The sequence below is a fragment of the Diadema antillarum genome, unplaced genomic scaffold (assembly GCF_040938485.1).
Source record: "Diadema antillarum isolate AM-2024a unplaced genomic scaffold, OU_Dant_1.0 seq00000971_RagTag, whole genome shotgun sequence".
Classification (NCBI taxonomy): domain Eukaryota; kingdom Metazoa; phylum Echinodermata; class Echinoidea; order Diadematoida; family Diadematidae; genus Diadema; species Diadema antillarum.
In genome coordinates, this window is record NW_027271814.1 from 271,021 (window position 1) to 289,936 (window position 18,916).

The 18,916-nt window shown below is 39.3% G+C and overlaps 1 protein-coding gene across 1 annotated transcript; it reads right to left on the reverse strand.

Moving 5' to 3' along the window:
• Positions 1 to 1,640: 1,640 nt before the first annotated feature.
• Positions 1,641 to 12,077, reverse strand: LOC139741986 (nucleoside diphosphate kinase homolog 7-like). The gene is made up of 8 exons (XM_071652550.1): positions 11,966 to 12,077; positions 10,961 to 11,127; positions 10,381 to 10,421; positions 6,095 to 6,215; positions 5,304 to 5,458; positions 4,829 to 4,981; positions 2,918 to 3,051; positions 1,641 to 2,035 (listed from the first exon to the last, which is right to left on the reverse strand). Exons 1-8 carry the CDS (start codon positions 11,966 to 11,968, stop codon positions 1,787 to 1,789), a joined length of 1,023 nt encoding a protein of 340 aa, XP_071508651.1. The 5' UTR covers positions 11,969 to 12,077; the 3' UTR covers positions 1,641 to 1,786.
• Between the last annotated feature and the right edge of the window lie 6,839 nt (positions 12,078 to 18,916).

The following is an 18,916-nucleotide window of genomic DNA, read 5'->3' on the forward strand; positions in this document are numbered from 1 at the left end:
CGAGCGGTACCTCAGAGCCTTTGCGTCGTCTATATTGAGACTACCGTGTTATATTGTATAGTATTCAAGGACCCAGAAAGAATTTGTTTCCAGCTTGATATCAATTTAGCATACTAGAAATTCTCTATTTGATATACAAAAAGTGATACATGACAGTACACAGTAATAAACAATCAACCACTGCCAGGTCACTTTATACACGTATGGTTCAGGCTGTACGAAAAATAACTTTATTCACAACAGATCTTGTACTGTAAATATAGCGGTGTGTTTTACAAGAATCAAACATACATGTACAAGGCTCTCAAAAAAGGAATATGTACACATCACCTCATTCACTTCTATACAAAAGAATGTGTCATACAAGCTCTCTATGATCATATGTGGACAAACAGATAATGTGCGAATGTTCGTCTGGAAATTGTAACCTAAAAGGGAATCTTTGCTTAAAGAAGAGCACATAGCGGTGTGGTTTTAACATGAAACCAGAAAGCACCCAGTAGCACCCAAAGGTACATTCCAGTTGGGTTTATGCAGGTTAATGCCCCAACTTATTCCTGGGTCTTTAATGTGGTGGCTTCTAACTTCCTAGCATTTCTAACAGCATGTTTGGTAACAACAAAACACTCAAGTAGCTATTTTGTGTCGAATATGCGGTGGTCCATCAGTTTAATACCTTGCAGTGAAATATGACAAATTTGATATCAACGAAAAGAATCACACTGAGGAAGATTTTGGACTGCAAGTCAGGAGGTACTGAGATATTGGAACTAGCCACACAGTGTGAATGAATGTCAAATGAGTGAAAGATCTATAATTGGAATGTGAACCGGAGAATGCCATAATTCAGTACAAAACAAAGAAAATCTCTGCTCTACATATTACTGGATTTTATCTGGAATGGTAATAAATATTTACAAATCCTTTTCTGTATCACAGGCCAACTATATTGTATCAAGGGTTGACCGAGCAATCCGCAGCTACCACTTGTTGATAAAAAGGGTGCTATGTCAACAGCCATGACCAATACATTATTATTTCTGTACATCTATTTGCATGTTAAAAGTGAATCCAGTCGTACAAAATAGTGGTGCCATGTTGCCCTTTAATACTTGACCAATGTTTTGAAATACAATATCTCAAGGTGCATAATTCACGGTACTGCTGAAATTTTAGCGACTGAAAGGGGAAATATGTCAATACATTTCAAAAATTGCTCTTTACGTCAGCAAGTCTCACAACTTAAATTTCACTATATCAAATTTGACATGGAGCACCCACTCCTAGCTCATGCCACATACACCTGAAGAGGAAAATACACGAAGTATAGACCAGTTTGCCAAGGTCTCAAAATGTTATGCTCATTTCCGATAGCATATATCATTCATTGATGACGAGCCTGATAGGTCACTGCATGTTTGCTTGAAGCTTTTAGCCAGCGGAGCAACTCACGTCGTATGAATATCAAATCCTGAGTGTAACAGTATCAAGGTAGGAAAGAGGGGTTTGAATAACATGTTACCATGAATTGGGTTTGAAAGCATTCATACACAATGTAACTGACTTTGTTGCTAGGCAAAGACTTCTGACAAGATGAAAGTGGCATCACAGGAAATGTTTGTGAAACCAATAGGGCACCTAAAAGAGCAATGTCTTGGATGTCTATTTGGTCAATTGTTGCTACACAACAATACAGTGAGGTTGGTCAACGATCACAGAAGTGTCGGTCAGAAAATCAAAACAGTGGGACTGGTTAAAGGAAGATTGGTGGGAGATAGCTATAGACCTAATCCGACAAAATCTTGAAGAAATACTCCACTTCCATCAAGCCATCGGTGGGCAGGTCGGTGCAGTGGACGGCGTTGCGAATCTTGTCCGAACCAAAGAGCGCCCTCAGGGTGTTTGGGCGCAGCTGGCGGGCGATCTCAGGGTCAGCGGGCCCGACAAACTCGCGGAAGGCCTGCGGCGTTTCTTCCCCCTTGCCAGTGATCTCCAAGACATAACACGGTCCTGAGGTGAGCTCAGTTACCATGTCCTAGATGGGAGGGGAAGGGGTGGTAACAAATTTCAGCAGCTTGACTTCACCAAATTTCTGTTTTCTCTTCATGATCTTTTTTTTTTTTTTTTTTTTTAAAGAAGACTTGCAGTCACAAGTAAAGGCAAAGCTAGTAAAGAACATACAGGCAGAGGTAGAGCTTAACATTTCACTACTGAAGACAAAATTTTTCTCTTCAAATGATTCAGCTCTCAAATTTCCAGAAATCAAAAAGATGAAACACGGGTAAACACAGAAAATTAGCAGCAACAGAATGTTTCATGAACCCATAACCACAGTTGTAGCTATGATTGAAAAGTTCTACTTGAAGTGTTGATATTTCTTTCTACTCTGGTTGGTGCCAAATATATTAGTGAACGTATGGCTGGGTCAGGATGATTAACTCCTGAAACATGCTAACTGATGTGTTTCAATTCATGGTATACTGAAATCATATCTAGCTGCATAGCAAGAAGATGGGCATGGCAAAATAGCTTCCCATCAAACATCATGTTTTTTGCTCTCTATGTATGTCACTTTCTGGTATTGGGCCAACATCCCTCATCTGCAAATCCCTTTTACTTGGCAAGAATTCTGAAAAATACACTGATTACCCTAATACCAAGAACACTATTGCCACTCTTGTTTCTGAATGAAAAACTTTAATGTGAAATATCTCTAGGAAGAAGATCACTTGCTGCAATGTTCACTTAAAATGAGATATCAAAGATACTAACAGAAACACTGGAAGCTTCCAGGCTTTGGCTGTGGTAGAAGCAATTAATATGACTTGCTTCAAAGAATGATCATGCAACATGACCCATTAGCTCTCCAAAAGCAGAGACCAACAAGAGAACAGAATGAAAGGCATTGTAAACTGACCATGTACTCAGCCACGACTCCCTTGTAGACTTCAAAGAACTCCTCTGAGTTGGCTTTCTCCACATGGAACATCTCCAGGGCAGTCACCTGGAAGCCAGCATTGGTGATGGTTGTCATTATCTTCCCTGCCTTGCCTGCACAGATTAACAGTCAATGAGATCAAGTATACTCTCCATCTACTAGTAAGTCTCTAGTTAAAGACAAAAGGGAGCTATAACTTGTAAAGGGGGTCACACTTAACCAGGGGTAGAAACCTGCATTTCTGCCCCTGCCAGAGGTACAGTGCACTCCGTTACAATGAACACAGTTATAATGAAATTCTGGTTATAACGAAGTAAAAATTCAGGCTGCAACATTATTCGCTCCATTTGTTTTTTGTTGTTTGTTTGTTTGTTTGTTTGTTTGTTTGTTTGTTTGTTTGTTTGTTTGTTTGTTTGTTTGTTTGTTTGTTTGTTTGTTTGTTGGTTGGTTGGTTGGTTGGTTGGTTGTTGTTTTGTTGTTTTGTTTGTTTTTGTTTTTTTTTTTGGGGGGGGTTATAATGAAATTTCGATATAGCAACAAAAACAAACAAAAACAAAACTGTCAGTCCCAGAGGACTGCCATTATAACAGGAGTCCACTGTACTTTATCTCTCAAGGGTTTCATGCTTGTCTTTTGTATAAATATTTCAATTTGCAAGCATAACATATTAATTTTTTTTTTTTATTTTTTTTTTTCCCCTCACTGGGATATTTATTATTCTCTTTCATCTATACACATATTACAACATATTTCAAATAACATCATGCTTTTTTTTTCGAATTCAATACAATATACATCAAGAAAAAAGGTGTCTAAAAAGACACCATTTTTTCTGAAACACTTGCAACTTATGATTATTTCTTGCGATAAATTTCTCTCTATCATAATATTCCCTTATACTATATTTACATAAATCAAAACATATTAATGCTTGGCAAAGGAGGTGTGTGCATGAATCATAAATCACTATTAGCATGATATGCACAAGACCAATATCTAAGCACATAGGTAAGTATAGTGACTAAACAAATCAATGCTGTTATTAAATATTGCCTGTGCTGGTTGAATACTATGTAAAACCTCCGCCATGGGTTTTCAGACAAAATTTGTGAAAAGATATGTCCTCCATTGTGTCTGAGGACCCATCAGCCATTTGATATGAAATTTATGGAGTACTGGGTATCTTTACGGGCAAATTATGACATATTGCTTGAGAATGGAAAATATTATTTGTAAAGGTACTAGTGCAGGCAATATATTCATGATGGCGCCCCACTATAAACAAACAATGAAAAGAAACCAATGAATAGAAAATGTTAAAGTTAAAGTCAACCAACACCATACGTAAAGCTCATATCTCATAATGCACCCAATGAGAGACTAGCACCTTACAACCGATATTTTATGGATCATTTCCACAGTTTAACCGAATACCTGGCACAAATAATCATCTGTGACGTCCCTTCCTGATTGGCCAATGTCTATATATTATGTATCCTAATAACACATGAAAATGAATGCATGAATGGAAAAACTGGGGATGAAAGTGACAGGCATTATCTACAATACCTTCACCCTTAAGTGATAACTGTAAAACATAACATTAGTATACTTTCCCCAATGTTACAAACTTTAAAAACAAGGGAGAAGAGAATTACCTTGATATCTTGGTAAAAAATGCAACAAAACACAATTAGTGACTCTACAGGAGTCATGTTTTGCAATGAAAAAAAAGATATGCACTAGTAATACAAGTATAGGAAGAACTTTGACCTCACAAAGCATTTAGATGCATTTGAATACTTGAAGATGGAAATGAATGGTTCTTGTTAGATTCCTAAACAAGCTACAATCACCAACTGCCATCCCTAGGAGTAAAAATCACCTTACCTTCTTTGACGGCCGTTGGTTTGATGATACAGCACGTACAGTCCTGAAAGGTGGCGGTATTGGGTTTCCTGGCTGACGGTCCAAAGAAGAAGTTTGTCTCCCTGTCCGCTGACTGCACCGAGTCTGACCCATGGCAGGCATTCTTAGTCCCATCTGTAGGATACAATGTTAGCGAGATTATGTTTATGAACATTTCTGCATTCTTAAAGTATTGCAATCAACAACACGCTCAAGTTGACTCTTCTCAACGAGTGATGTAATGATCTGACCAAGGATGTAGGCAATGTGAATTGATTTCAAACCCAGTATCATTAAGTGGAAATCCAAAGCTTTGTTGCCCATATCACTGTGACTTACATGTACAGAAATTCTGTACACTAGGAGTGCTTATATTCCTGACCTTACAAATTAATCTATGAATGTCTATCATGGTCTCTGTAGGGGAAAAGAGGGGGGGGGGGGGAATTATAATCACCAGTGCCAAATCGTGCCCTGATGCTGTGAGGGGCGTCACTGCGCGCCATGCTGCTGTCAGTTGGACCCAAGAGGGCCCTCCATGCAGTAATACCATTGTCAGCCATCAGCTCTAGACCAATGCAGGGACCGCTGCTCATGAAGCGCACCAGGTTACTGGTGATGAAGAAACAAAACACAAGAATAACATGTTTTACTCCTCACTGGATTTATGAACAATTCAGATGGCTTAAGAGTAGATTCCCTTCTGAATAGAGTATAACTCTTCCTTTATAGAATAGGTAAAACAATAGACATATTTCTTTAACGAAAAGCACAGGGAAAGACATGCTTTGGTTAGCAGAATCAGCAAGCCCATGAGAAGTGATTTAAAAAAAAAAAACTTATTACATTATGTTATTTGAACGGGCTTAATACTGCATTAATGTTAATTCAATACATTGTATATATGCATAGAAATAATTGCTATTAGAGGTGAACATAGCATTCATTGCATAAGTACCAACCCTGAATATCAATGCTCTACTACCTTCAGGCAATCGTTCTACTTACAAATATCAAAACAAAAATACATTGCAAATCACCACTTATTTCTGATTAAGAAAAAAAATGTCAGTGCATAGTTTGCCTTCTGTGGTCAAAGAATTTGTGTCCATACTTGGTGCAATACTTCTTTGCTCTTTGGACTCTCTGTATTTGCTGTTCTTCTCCTTGATACTATAAAGATCGATCTATGTCTCACATAGACAAAGCAAAAATCTAACTATTTGCAGCAGGTACGACTTGACTTACTCATAGAAGGGTTTGCCGACATGCTCTGCGTAGCATTCCTCAGCATCCGACCTCGAGAGACGAGTCATCTTGGTGTTGACGACAAGGAAGCCGCCATCGTAGATTGCATCAATGATGGGACCTGCAAGAATTTCATCCGTCACAAGGTTCAATTCTATTAGTCTGTAAGCGGAGCCTCTGAGCTAATATGCACATTTGCTCCATTACTGCTCACGGCTCCTGGCTCCCAAAAGGGCAAAACAGGGAGGTACACTTCATATTCATTGTAATGGGTCTCCTTCCTAGACTATCCCTGCCTCATGACAAACAAATCAAAGTGGTCACACAAAAGTTACAAACTCTGCCATCACTGCACAATAATGGATTCATACAGGAAAAGAAGGTGGCAATGTATAACTGACATTTGATAGTGGGGTGGCTTAGTGACAAATATACTGATAATCGTGACACGCCGGACAAAAGTGTCATTTTTTCCTCAGACATTTGTATATATATAAAGATCAAAATTAGGGGGTGCTCCAAGAAATCCGCTAACAGAAAAAATGAGAAAACGCCCTTAATTTGTACATAACAATAATGTCTGAATTCAAAGACTATACACAGGGCACTCGCCAGATTTCTGTACAATGCAATGCAATGTACATGGTTGCTAGTCTTAAAATTCAGACCCATAATACGACATATTATGTGCATGTTTACAGTAATACACCATTTTTACTGGTTTTCCTATGGTAACAGGTGGTTAGTCTGTGTTGCAGACCTGAGGGAGGTGTGTTGGAATAGTCCAGTTTTCTTAAGCACCTTTTCATTAAATAATTTGATATAATTTCTGGTAAAGGATTTTTTTAGTACTGTCTACCTCCTGTAGAGAAATGGCAAAGAGTGACATGTGACTCTGGCTCAGATACTTTAAATCTTGGGCAATGACTTAGCCAGGTGTAGGACTATGTCACAGCTCATTTTTTCTCCCAGAACTACTAGTTCACCAGTAGAAGAGCTGCATATTCCATTGAGAACTTAAGGTTTTGGGTATTGCCATACATATTTCCTAACAAATTTAACCCGTTTCCTCCAAGATTGTGTGAATTCCATAGGTTTAGCGCAGGGATTACCTGGTTCCCGTAAGCAATTTTTATTGTCCGCACTTCCCCTCTCTATACGTTTCTTATTTCTTATGGGGGTTATTCAAATGTTTAAAAAGGTTAAAAGTTTGTTTTCATAGATGAAGTTGAATTTAGACAATTTGAATATTTTTAAAAATATATTGATATTTGTAATTTCACTCATAAAGACTTAAAGCGGTTTGAATATTTTTGGTCTGATAGCTATGTATAGACATGTTATTAAAAAGTAAAAGCAATGTTTGATTGGTTCACATTATCCAAAGAGGGTGGGATGTAGTTGGCTGGTGAACAAAGTCTATGGGGGAGTTTAAAAAGTTGATAGAAATAAAACAAAATCGGTATAGAGCAGAATCTAAATCACAATATAATATGACAAAATTCCCGACCCCAAAGGCGGTTGATTCTATGATGCTTTATGTCAAAATACATTTCACCAAAATACATGTGATTGATAGGAGGAAAAAGTATAGTACATTAAAAACAATATAGTTCAACTAACCCCATTAGTCCAGCAGCATAATGAAATGATTGTTAAGTTTTTCGCCTTGTCAATTGAAGATGATGTTACATAATGACAATTATCAAAGTCAGCTAGATCTAGTATATCAAGAAACCAAAAAGAAGGGGTGGGGTGGGGAGAGAAGAATGAAGTAAGTTATTAGTATCTGTAGTTTTGGTTTTCAGTATATTCATTTTAATTTCCTTAATTTCCGTTAGGTCATCATGGATTGGAGCATTTGTGTACTAGTAATCTGCCAGGAACAAAAACAAGAAAAACTTAAAGGTCCTATACACTTTTGGGAGAGTGACTTGAAAAAAATGTTCAGGATATCACATTTTATGCATAATATGTGTAGGTCTGGGGGCATTTCATGAAGCATTTTGTCCGACAAGTTGTCGGACAAATTTGCTCTCTGCCAATCAGATGCAAGGATTTCTGTAGTTTGTAACAGTTTGTCAGAAAAATATCTGACCAAACTGCTTCATGAAATGCCCCCCCCCCCCTGTTGTATCACAAGACATCCTACCATAATTTTTATACAGTTTTTGCAATCAAAGCAAACATATAAAGAGATATCAGTATTTTTCTCATTAAAGCATAAATGCGGACGGTTTAGTCTGGAAACATGTTATCATAGAAATATTGTTCACATTTTGTGTTATCAACAATACTTAACATTGATTATACAGATTCATTTTTACAGAGGTTCTTTCTATCCGTAACTCACACTTAAGAACAATTTTCAAGCACTAATTTTGGGTTTTTGCCTTTAATTATCCACAAAAAGGAGGACTCAATGCATAAAAGGTGTATGCTTTATTTTTGGAAAATGTTGAGGAGATCAGGAAAATTATATATATTGATGTAGATTTTGGACCTGAAGGAGCAGTTGAAGCATTTTTAAGAAACAATGCCTTGTGGCATCGTTCTTATCATCATAAATTAATAATGACAAACTCAAATGAAAATTGGAGGGGGGGGGGGGGAGAAAAGACGAACATATTGACATGAGACAGCTTGGTAAAGATTAAACGCTATAATAGACAATGCAGCCTCTTTTCTCAGTTCATACTTATCCAGAGTGTGTGCTTTCTTTCCAGTACCGGTATTATTATTTAGATAGGTTAGGGGAATCCCTTTGAATTGTGTGATACATCATTTTAAAGCTTACAGTCTGCTCTTTCAGAATCTGTCCTTAAAGGACAAGTCCACCTTCATGCACACATGGATTCAGTGAATACAACAATATTAGTAGGACACATCACAGAAAGCTTGGAAAAAATCGTATAATCCGTTCAAAAGTTATGATTTTTTCAGGTATCTGCACAGTCACGGCTGGATGAAAAGACTACCACAGTGTATGATGTCACATGCGCACATTCTAAGGAAAATAAAATGAGAATTTCACAAAACCATACTTTTTGAATAAAGTTCACATAGTTTCTTTGACTTGCTACTGACGTATGTCAAGGGTAATATTATCCCCCCTGCCTTCTGAAAGAGAAGTCGAGTATCCTTTTGTAAGCGAAAATAATTTATGTTGAATTTTCTTTATTCATTCTTTATATCGTTGTACACATGTGACATTACAAGGTATAGTAGTCTTCTCATCCAGCCTCGACTGCATGAGCAGAAACTTCAAAAATTCATTACTTTAGAACGGATTGTCCAATTTTCCTCAAACTCTCACTGATGTGTTCTACTATTGTTGCTGCATTCACTCAACCCACATGCTATAAAGGTGACAAATCTTTGTCTGGCGACTTTTTTGTTGATCAATTATACCAACCCTGATGGAAATCTCTTCAAATTCATAAGTTCTGAAGTCTCCTTTAAGTTTAACCAAAATCTATAGTTGCCATGGCAACATACCACTTAACACTAATGAAAAGTATTTCAAACCTCTATACATCCCGTCGATCATTGTACCTATTCAAATGGAATCTCTTCCAAACTGGAAAATAGCCTCCTGTAACTAACTTCAATAAAAACCCTAGTTTTGGGTTGCCATGGCAACGCACAAATCAACAATTATATTTGACCCCTGGTTTATACTCTTGGTACCTTCTATACAACGTTCATATCAAATTTTGTGAAAATTGAATCTTCCTCCCTCGAGAAATAAACAAAAACATGATTTTTAGAAAAAATTCATTGACCTTTGACCTTTTACCTTTGGAAAATTCACTCCAAATTCAATCAAAATATTTTACTTGTTCTCAATATTCTTCCTGCCAAGTTTTATCCAGATTGGATATTCCTGACCTGAGAAATAGTCAAAAAACCAATTTCACAAATAAAGGTCATTGACCTTTGACCTCTGACCTCCTTCCCAGCATCAATTTTCTTGGAGCACCCTATTTTTTGAGAAGGTACATCATGAAGTACCTTTGGTGAAAAAATCATGCTTTTGTCCGCCGTGTCACGATAATTTCACTAAGCCACCCCACTATGAATGAACTACAGGTAGCAAGGAAATAGCTATCAAATTGCAACAAACTTCAAGCTGATTGAGGAAGGAAACTGGCATTCTATTTCATATGTGAGAGAGCAATACAAGGTCAAATTGTATGGATCATACTCGAGGTCAAAATACAGACTACGGTACATATATGGAGTGGTATAATGTGAGAAAGATAGTATGAAAAACACACACTCACCAAACTTGGAGATAGCATCTGGCTTGATTATACACAGTGATCTGTAGGAAAGAAGTCAAATTTAACAAATATCAATTAATGGAAAAAAAGAAGATCAAAATCGAATGACATGTCTAACACCATCTCCTATCATACTTGTATCAAAATCTTGGATTTCAAAAGAGAATGATACCCCAACAATAAAACAACGTACCAGTAATGATAACAATTCTAACAACTTCTACACTATTTATCTGATGCCTGTCTTAGACAAGCGTGCCTTTAGACCAAGACAAAAGAGACTATCTTGTTGGGGAAAGAAAAAAAACAGAAATGAGAGAAAGCAAAGAAATAAACCACATGACCCCACTCGAAAAGCTCATCCATAAACAGCCCATAATCACTGAACAATCAATGTAATAATAATGATAATAATAATAATAATACAGGGTGCTTATAATGCACCAATTCCACATAGCTAACGTGCTCAAGGCGCAGTAGAAGTAACATATGAAATACAAAAAATCCTTACACAAACATGCACATGAAAATGAATGACACAATAATGATAATGAAAAAAAAAAGTACAATCCAAACTCACTTCTCTTTGACAGAGGTCAGTGCTCTCCTTGTGAAGTCGTCCGCATAGTCCACAAAGGTCAGTTGGCGTGAGTGGATGTTGACTGTGCTTCCAACGTAAAGGTCTTCAAGATGGACGGATGGGCAGGCGGATCGCTTGAGAAAGAGGCGTCGGTTCTTGATGTCGTACTGTTATCAAAAGAATGACCGTGAGGTGAACAGTATCAAATAGAAATGTGGACTTACACAGTACATAATGTACAGGTTGTGGTGTTAGACTTCCAATTTACATGTAGTCCAACCATCCAACTTTATATCAAGTCTTTCAGGTGCACTGTTGACATTACCCTGTAAACTGACTTCATTCCTCTGCACTGAAATCTAGTACATTATATAACTTTGTACTGTAACAAATACACACAGATATATTTTGTATTATACATCTAATATATACTTAGATAACAACATGGACATCAGCTAATTGAATTCCTACACATTCTACCTTGTAAGAAGAATCTCTGATGATGATCAGTGTGTTGTAGTCACCATTATGATTATCATCATACCATTCTTTCCAATAGTGGTGCTACCACTGTTATTGCTATCATATTCATTATTATCATTAGCAATATTAGCATCAATTGAGCATCCTTGTAGCAGCAGTAAAATTAGTGGTCATCAACAATGTAGTAGAATCATTATTGTCATTTATCATATGTAGCATCATGCCTGATACTGAAATTACACTGTCTTGTAAACATTGTACTAAATTGCATTGATGTTCTCATAATCATCAAAAATATTAGCATAATCACCGACAACTTCAACTTCCACAGTTTAAAAACAAAATGTATGGCAGTCATTTCACTACTGTTCTCATGACACGATACACGTTTGTAAAGCTCAAACTACTACCTGTTGTATCTCTTAACAGCTTGCATCAGGATAACACCAGGATTTAAGAAACAAAACAAAAACAAAACAAAACAAAACAAAACAAACAAAACACTGTAGAGGATATAGGTACCATTTCAATTGTGGTGTCCTTTGGGTAGAAGAGAAACTGATATCTCCTTGTGAGGGCTGCATTAGGATCATACCACTCAGCAATGAAAGAGAATCGGCCATCCTGCGCTGCACTTGCCTGCAAAGAAGTCAGAAAAAATATTCCGGTATGAAGCACACACATGCAGAGACAGAAAAACCAAGGTAGTTTTAAGGCTTGCCATATTTTGTTGTGAGGTGTATGACACTGACATCTCATAAGTTTTTACAAACCATGTCTATGGACTGATCCGACCTGGCAGAACACCCGCTATTAAAACTGCATGGTATTCTAGTTGCGTACACATATGCTGAATGCGTGATATATTGCATCTGGCGCGAGCTGGGCATTATAATCATGCTATCACTATGCATGTGCGCGCATGGGACACCACAGTGGTGGCGGATTTTGCTGCCAGCTAGGTCGGATCGGTCTATGAATCTATAGTACAAATGTAAACCTACATAGAGACGAAGCCCTACACTTTATGGACATTTAGATATTCTACTTACATGTACACTTCATCCACAATGTGGTAGTATAGTAGGGGGAATCATACAGTTAGTGTGTAGTGTGAATACTTTCTTTTTTTGTTTGTTTGTTTGTTTCTATGTTATATCATTGAGGGTTTTTTTTCCCCTAGAGTAATGTAGACATCAGAAATATACATCATGCTGAGATTCTTGAAACATTTGTATGTCAACAATTGAAAATAAAAAACAAACAAACATAGCTATTCTAGACGAAATTAGCATAGCTTTTACTTTGTTACAGTTCTGACTTTCCAATACACAGAATCCCAGACATGTCCGTTTTTGTTTTTGTTTTGTTTTTTCGTATGAGAACAGGCCAGCTACACGGTTCTCTAGTCCAGTGTCAGTAGTGGATATTCATATAAAACTATACAGCGTCTTTACAATGAGACTAGTGTCACCTTTGCCAGTTTAGCTTCATTATAGACAAGCTGCTATCAGGACTACATGTATATGGTCATGAGTCAAGGTTCTAAACACTTTTATCATCCCATGGCATCCAGTCCAGACAGCCTGCAAGCCATGCAAGCTGTGGGATTTTCAGTGTGAGTAGGCACATGCACGGGATGAGATTTCTGTACATAGCCTTTTATTGCATGGCTTGGTGCCCAAAGGTTGGACGGTGGAATTCACGAAGACAGTAAACCCGAAATTGTATAAGTGATTAGTTTGCCGAGAAATTTTAAATAACCATCAGTGTGAAATAGTTATTTGGAATATGGTATGCACAAGATCTGGTTAGCTCTGGTTTTATTTTTCTCTTTACGAATATATGTACAATGATGTCAGACTTCAGTTTCATGATGCCGATTCCTGCATGGTGGAGGTTAGCGCCGCAGAAAGAAGCAACGAAAATTTCAAGTCGGATCAGGCCAATAAGGTGCAGCAGCTCTGTGCTGCAGCCCTGCATTGAGGAAACCCGCTGGCACCCATGTTTCGATGGGTCGCTGCACATTGGCTGATTAAAATTTGATTTTGGTCAAAAAGCGCAGACAGAATTTTTTCTTCTTTTCATTATGGAGAGTGGACATGCATGCATCTGTATTGAACAAAAACTCACTGTGCGAGGTGGCCACCACATTGTTAGATTTGACCAAAAGATTGGTTTGTATCTGGTCGTATGTTATTTGGGATATATACAATGTATCTGGGATATGTTCCGTGGAGACTGAATCTGGCTTCACAGATCTCCTTCTAAATATACAGACCAAAAACTGATGTACTGGCTCCTGTAGTGAAGCTCCCGTGGGGCTGCTCTGCCCGCTGTTGTGCACAAACTAAACGTTACAATGCACAGCTTTTTTACATTCAAACAAGTTACAAGTAAAAGTATAAGACCGCTGAGAAATGCACTGCGCCATACCTAGTTGCTGCAAGGTTGCATCGGGGATGTTGCAGCGCCCGTCAGTGTCCGAATTCTGGTGACTCGGCACTTGCATTCAACCCCCGTACATTTAGCAACTGCATCAGCATGTACGGAGATTTTGTTTCACCTTTGTGTTTTACAAGGATGCCATCACACTCTGAGCTTGCGCTACGTGAAAAATCTCGCAACAGAACGGCATATTTCTCAATCTTATTTTAGCGCTTTTTTGGTGACCCTGATTCTTCACGGGATTTAAATTGTCTTGCCGAAGATGCCCACAGATGTGTAGGTTGATTATCATGGCACTAGGGATGTAGACCAAGCCTGAACTGTCTTGCGTTTACCTTCAAAACTGCTATTTACACTGTACAAATTCTTTTTTTTTTTCTCTCTCTCTCTTTTAAAGAAAAAAAAGTGTCCAATGATGCTTTGTTACTTGCTGACCCTTGACATTGAAATGTGTCAAGGCTGGGAGCAGCCACTACGTACTTCCTCTTAATTCCACTTTTAAATTTCCAAATTCGCACACGCTTTAGAAAAGTTACGCCGAGTTCTGCGTTTTAGACCCCAAAATTCAGGATTTTAGACGGATTTTTAGAAGTGACTAAAGGCACTTTCCTGCGTGAACGACTACACAAGCATGTGAAATTATGTGATATACTGATATGCGTGTGTTGTGGCAGTAGAATTTGCTGGCTTGCGATAAGACATACAATTGTACTGTAGTGATAAGTGTCCGGATTCTGGAGGCTGGCCAAAAACTGATGGCTTTAGCCTCTTACTCTACTTGTCTAGCTAGAATCTATAAGAGTATAAATTTGCCAATTTAGAGCTGTGAATTAGATGCAGTTGAGAAGGGTGAGGTAGAGTTCTACCTCATCTCACCCAATTCTCCACAAAAACAGTGGTTAAGACTACAGTCTCACTACTGTATGGGACTCGATTCTGTCTGTCCTGAGGAGAACGATAATGTCAAAAAATATAATTCAAGACTCCTCCGGACAGACGGATCTTTCTGTCTAGCACCAATTATCGTATAGTCGCCACTTGTGTGTATTTCCTATGTAATCCCGGGTTGGGGAACTAGCGATAGGCACTGAAATAGTTCAAAGCCCATAGCGTGCCACGTACTATATTAGCATGTGTGGTATAGGGTCTACACACACTTCAAAGTAGAATGCATTGTGCATCATCGCTTTTGAAAAACTTTGTTAATATGCCACCTGAAATCCATTCGAAATCAAAAACATTCTCGCATTAAAAATGGTTTTGTCACCTGTTATGGTATTGGTAAAATACATTTGCATTAGGGGCCTACAATTATTTGTGTTTTTATGGAGGAAAAAGGTGAATTAGGAATGTAAAATGTCGGGGCCACAGCACAGCAGCAGTTGCAGTGACCTCATGTCGATGAACATGGTATGGCCGGGGACACGGGGTGCTCATGAGGTGATCTCGCGAGAGGATCCTTATGAGTGGTTTCCTAGACTGAATGGTTTATTGCTAGCTAGCCATACGAACATTGCTATGCAGCACGGTCCATGTATGATCACTGCCCACTGGCCATGCCCCATATGGAGACACAGTCAATAGCTCTGCACAGCTACACACAATACAGTCACTGAACAAGCAACTTCGTACTCTTAATAGTCTTAATCTTTAATAGGCCTGCTTGGAGTAGGGTACTGTAAAACATGATATATTCGCGGCACAAAATTTTCGCGAATTGGAGCCGACAGCCTTTTTTGTGGCATGAAATTTTCGTGAATTGCTACTGCCGTTCAATGCATATAGTGTAGACAAGAAATTTCGCATGCATTTTAATTTCGCAAATCTTGGCCCTCGCGAAATTCGCGAAATTAAAATGCACGCGAACATTCCTCACTTTACAGTAAAACCCCAAGTACTTGGTCATTTAAGTTTTTTTGCAATATTTTTCAAACTAAAATAATACATGCATCATATCTACAGCAATGTACGTGAAATATATAAAAATTTGTTCATCTCAATTTTCCATCACACAGAATTTCACAAAATCCCATTTAAGACCTTGAAAATTCCCCAGTATACAATCACTGCGACCAGTATTCGGTCACGCGATATGCGCGTTCAAAGTCAATGCGTGTTCAATCAAGGCAACTGAAAAATGCGCCGCATGTTACCTTGTTGGCGCAAAATTGCATCGGCGACGTTGCAGCACCCGTTGGTGACCGAATGCTGGGGAATCGGCACTTGCATTCAACCCTTTATTTGTATCGACATTAAGACACTGTATCAGCACGTATGGAAATTTTGATTTTCTTTTGCGTTTTTGTGGATAACAATATTAAACATCACACTCCAAGCTTGGGATTTATCAGCAAAAAATCCTGCGGGAGAACGGCGTATTTCTCGATTTTTAGTGCTTTTTCGGCGACCCATACTCTTAAATTAAAACTGGGCTCAATCCGCGCGCTAGTTTTGAAAAATAACGTTAGCACTGATTCTGCACTTTTGATGGTAAAATTTGGGATTTTGGATGGATTTTTGGAGGGGACCAAGGAAGTTTCCTGCTGTGAATGAGTGTGCAAGTACGGTAAGAGCACCAGTATTCGGTCAGCTACCGGTATTCGGTCACTTACCCCTCGTCCCCAGCCAGTAAGTTCAACTGTCACAACACACGCAAATCACATCAATTCACATATAATAGGCCTACTGTGAGAATACAGCCTGTTTGTACTTTACACTTATGCACTTGTCAATTGTAGTCCCGGCCCCTGGGTACCCGGGGATGGCCGGGACTTGCATCACACTTGCAATTTTTGGATGTTACACCACCCGGCCAAGTCCCGGCCAAGTCTCCGACCGGTCGGGCAAAATTTTCATGGAAATCCCCCGCTAACTCCCCGGCAGGCCGGGCAAAATTGAAGTTGAAATCCCCGGCCAATTCCCCGACAGTCCGGGCAATATTTGTGCCGAAATCCCCGGCCAAGTCCCCGACAAGCCGGGTATATTTGCATAGAAATCCCCGGCCAAGTCCCGACCCTCAAGGCCCGGTCACACTGCTCAAAATTCGCGTAAGTTTGCATGAATCACGCAAGAAATTTGGTTGTGTGTGCTTGTCCGTTGAGAATTTTCGCTGATTTACGCGATGAAAATCACCGATGAATTGCGGAAATATCACTCAAAAATCACTAAACCACGCACTTTCAGCGCATAGGCACGCAAAGGCCCCATAAAGGGTGAATTCGTGGAACTTGTGCGCGACGACTGAGGTCCACGGAAAATCACGCATAATCTGCACTTCATCACTATGAATCGCGCATGATTTGCACATGAATGTGGTAGTGGCATTATTCTCGCAAACGATCACTGATATTCCACGCATATTTCGCCCGTTTTTCGCGTAAGAACAACGCAAACTACGCAAAAATTACGTAAATTGTCAGCCGATGTGCGCCGGATTGGCGCTTTACGCAATTCCAGGTTTTGAGGAGCTCAAAACTCGGCTTCGCGTAAAAGTTTACGCATTATTGCGCTGTTTTACGTAATTTTTGCGTAGTTTGCGTGGTTCTTACGCGAACAATGCGCGAAATATGCGTGGAATATCAGCGATTGTTCGCGAAAATGTTGCCGCTATCGCGTTCACCAACGATTCTCCACTGACGATTAGCAGACATAAATAATGACGCATGTTTCGCGCTTGTAACACCTACGTATCACTGAAAATCACTGAAAAAAAAATATTGGCGTAGGCCTATGTATCTCTAACAGAACACGCAAATAAGCGCATGTAATACTTACGAAATACTGATCGATGAATCACAAATGTATCGCTAACAACTCACGTATGATTGTGGCACTATATTTTTGCGTGATCTTTCCGTAGTTCTTGCGTGATCTTTCCGTAGTTCTTGCACAATTCATCAGTGATTTTTCATTGCGTAAATCAGCGAAAATGGTCAAATTCTCGACGGACAAGCACGCAAAACCAAATTCCTTACATAATTTTAATATGCGATTACGCAACTTTTGCGCATGGAATCGTGTAAAGCGCCGATCCGGCGCACATCCGCGGACAATACGATCCAAGGTTCCACGTCAGAAAAATTCATGAAATGCACAAATCGCGCATGTTTCGCGCTAGGCTCTATTTTATTTTTCTCACGTGATTCATGCATTTACGCGACTTTTGGGCAATGTTACCAAGTCCTCAATAGCGGGGAATTGCTAGTCAAGCGAAATAATTTATGGTCACAAATGGTACAAGTCATGGTCAACTCTCAAGCAAAATCTCAATCCCGGCAAAAATTCCTGCCCCAAATGCCTGCCATTTGGTTGGAGCGAATTTCCCCCAACAAGCCCCGGTTTATTCCCCACCCACCAGGGCAAAATAAGTGAATCTCCCCCGACAAAGCTCGGCCCATTCCCCGACCCACCGGGGCAAATTAAGTGAATTTCCCCCTACAAAGCCTGGTCTATTCCTGACCCACCCGGGTGAAAAAAATGCTGAAATCCCCGCTCAACTTTGTTGCAAGTCCCGGCCATCCCCGGGTACCCATGGGCCGGGACTACAATTGACAAGTGCATTACAGCGAATGGGCTGTGGTGGTGTATACTGTACGCGGTTATTTTCGCGAGGGTCTTATTTTCGCGAATTTCGCAGGCTTTGGGCTGATCGCGAAATTGAAAACACGCGAAAATATTACCCCGTCATACCTTATGTACAAATCGATGACAAAATGCATCCAACGCTGGCCAGACCAACGCGGCTGTTACATCGGCCAGTACGTACACACACTCCTACTAGTACGTACGCTATGGGGCTGTGGACTGTAGCATTTAGGATCACGACAGGGTAGAATCGCGGACAAATTTCTTCAATTTGAAGACTTACCAGTAAAGTTAAAGTATTAACAACAGAGTTCGTGCAACGTTTGGTTCTGCCAATAGTCCCTTTCTGTTCGAATTGATGACTTAATGTGACTCGGTCGAGAGGAACCTGGGAGAACTTGAGAGCCACGCTGAATTGACGGCCAGCGCATGTGCACACAT

Bases quoted from the DNA above. Each gene is read 5' to 3' on its own strand.
- LOC139741986 (XM_071652550.1), bottom strand. The intron at 4,982-5,303 runs GTGATTATAATT...TGTATCCTACAG, and splicing joins CAGGGCACGATTTGGCACTG to ATGGGACTAAGAATGCCTGC. The intron at 2,036-2,917 runs GTCAGTTTACAA...CCTCCCATCTAG, and splicing joins GAGTCGTGGCTGAGTACATG to GACATGGTAACTGAGCTCAC.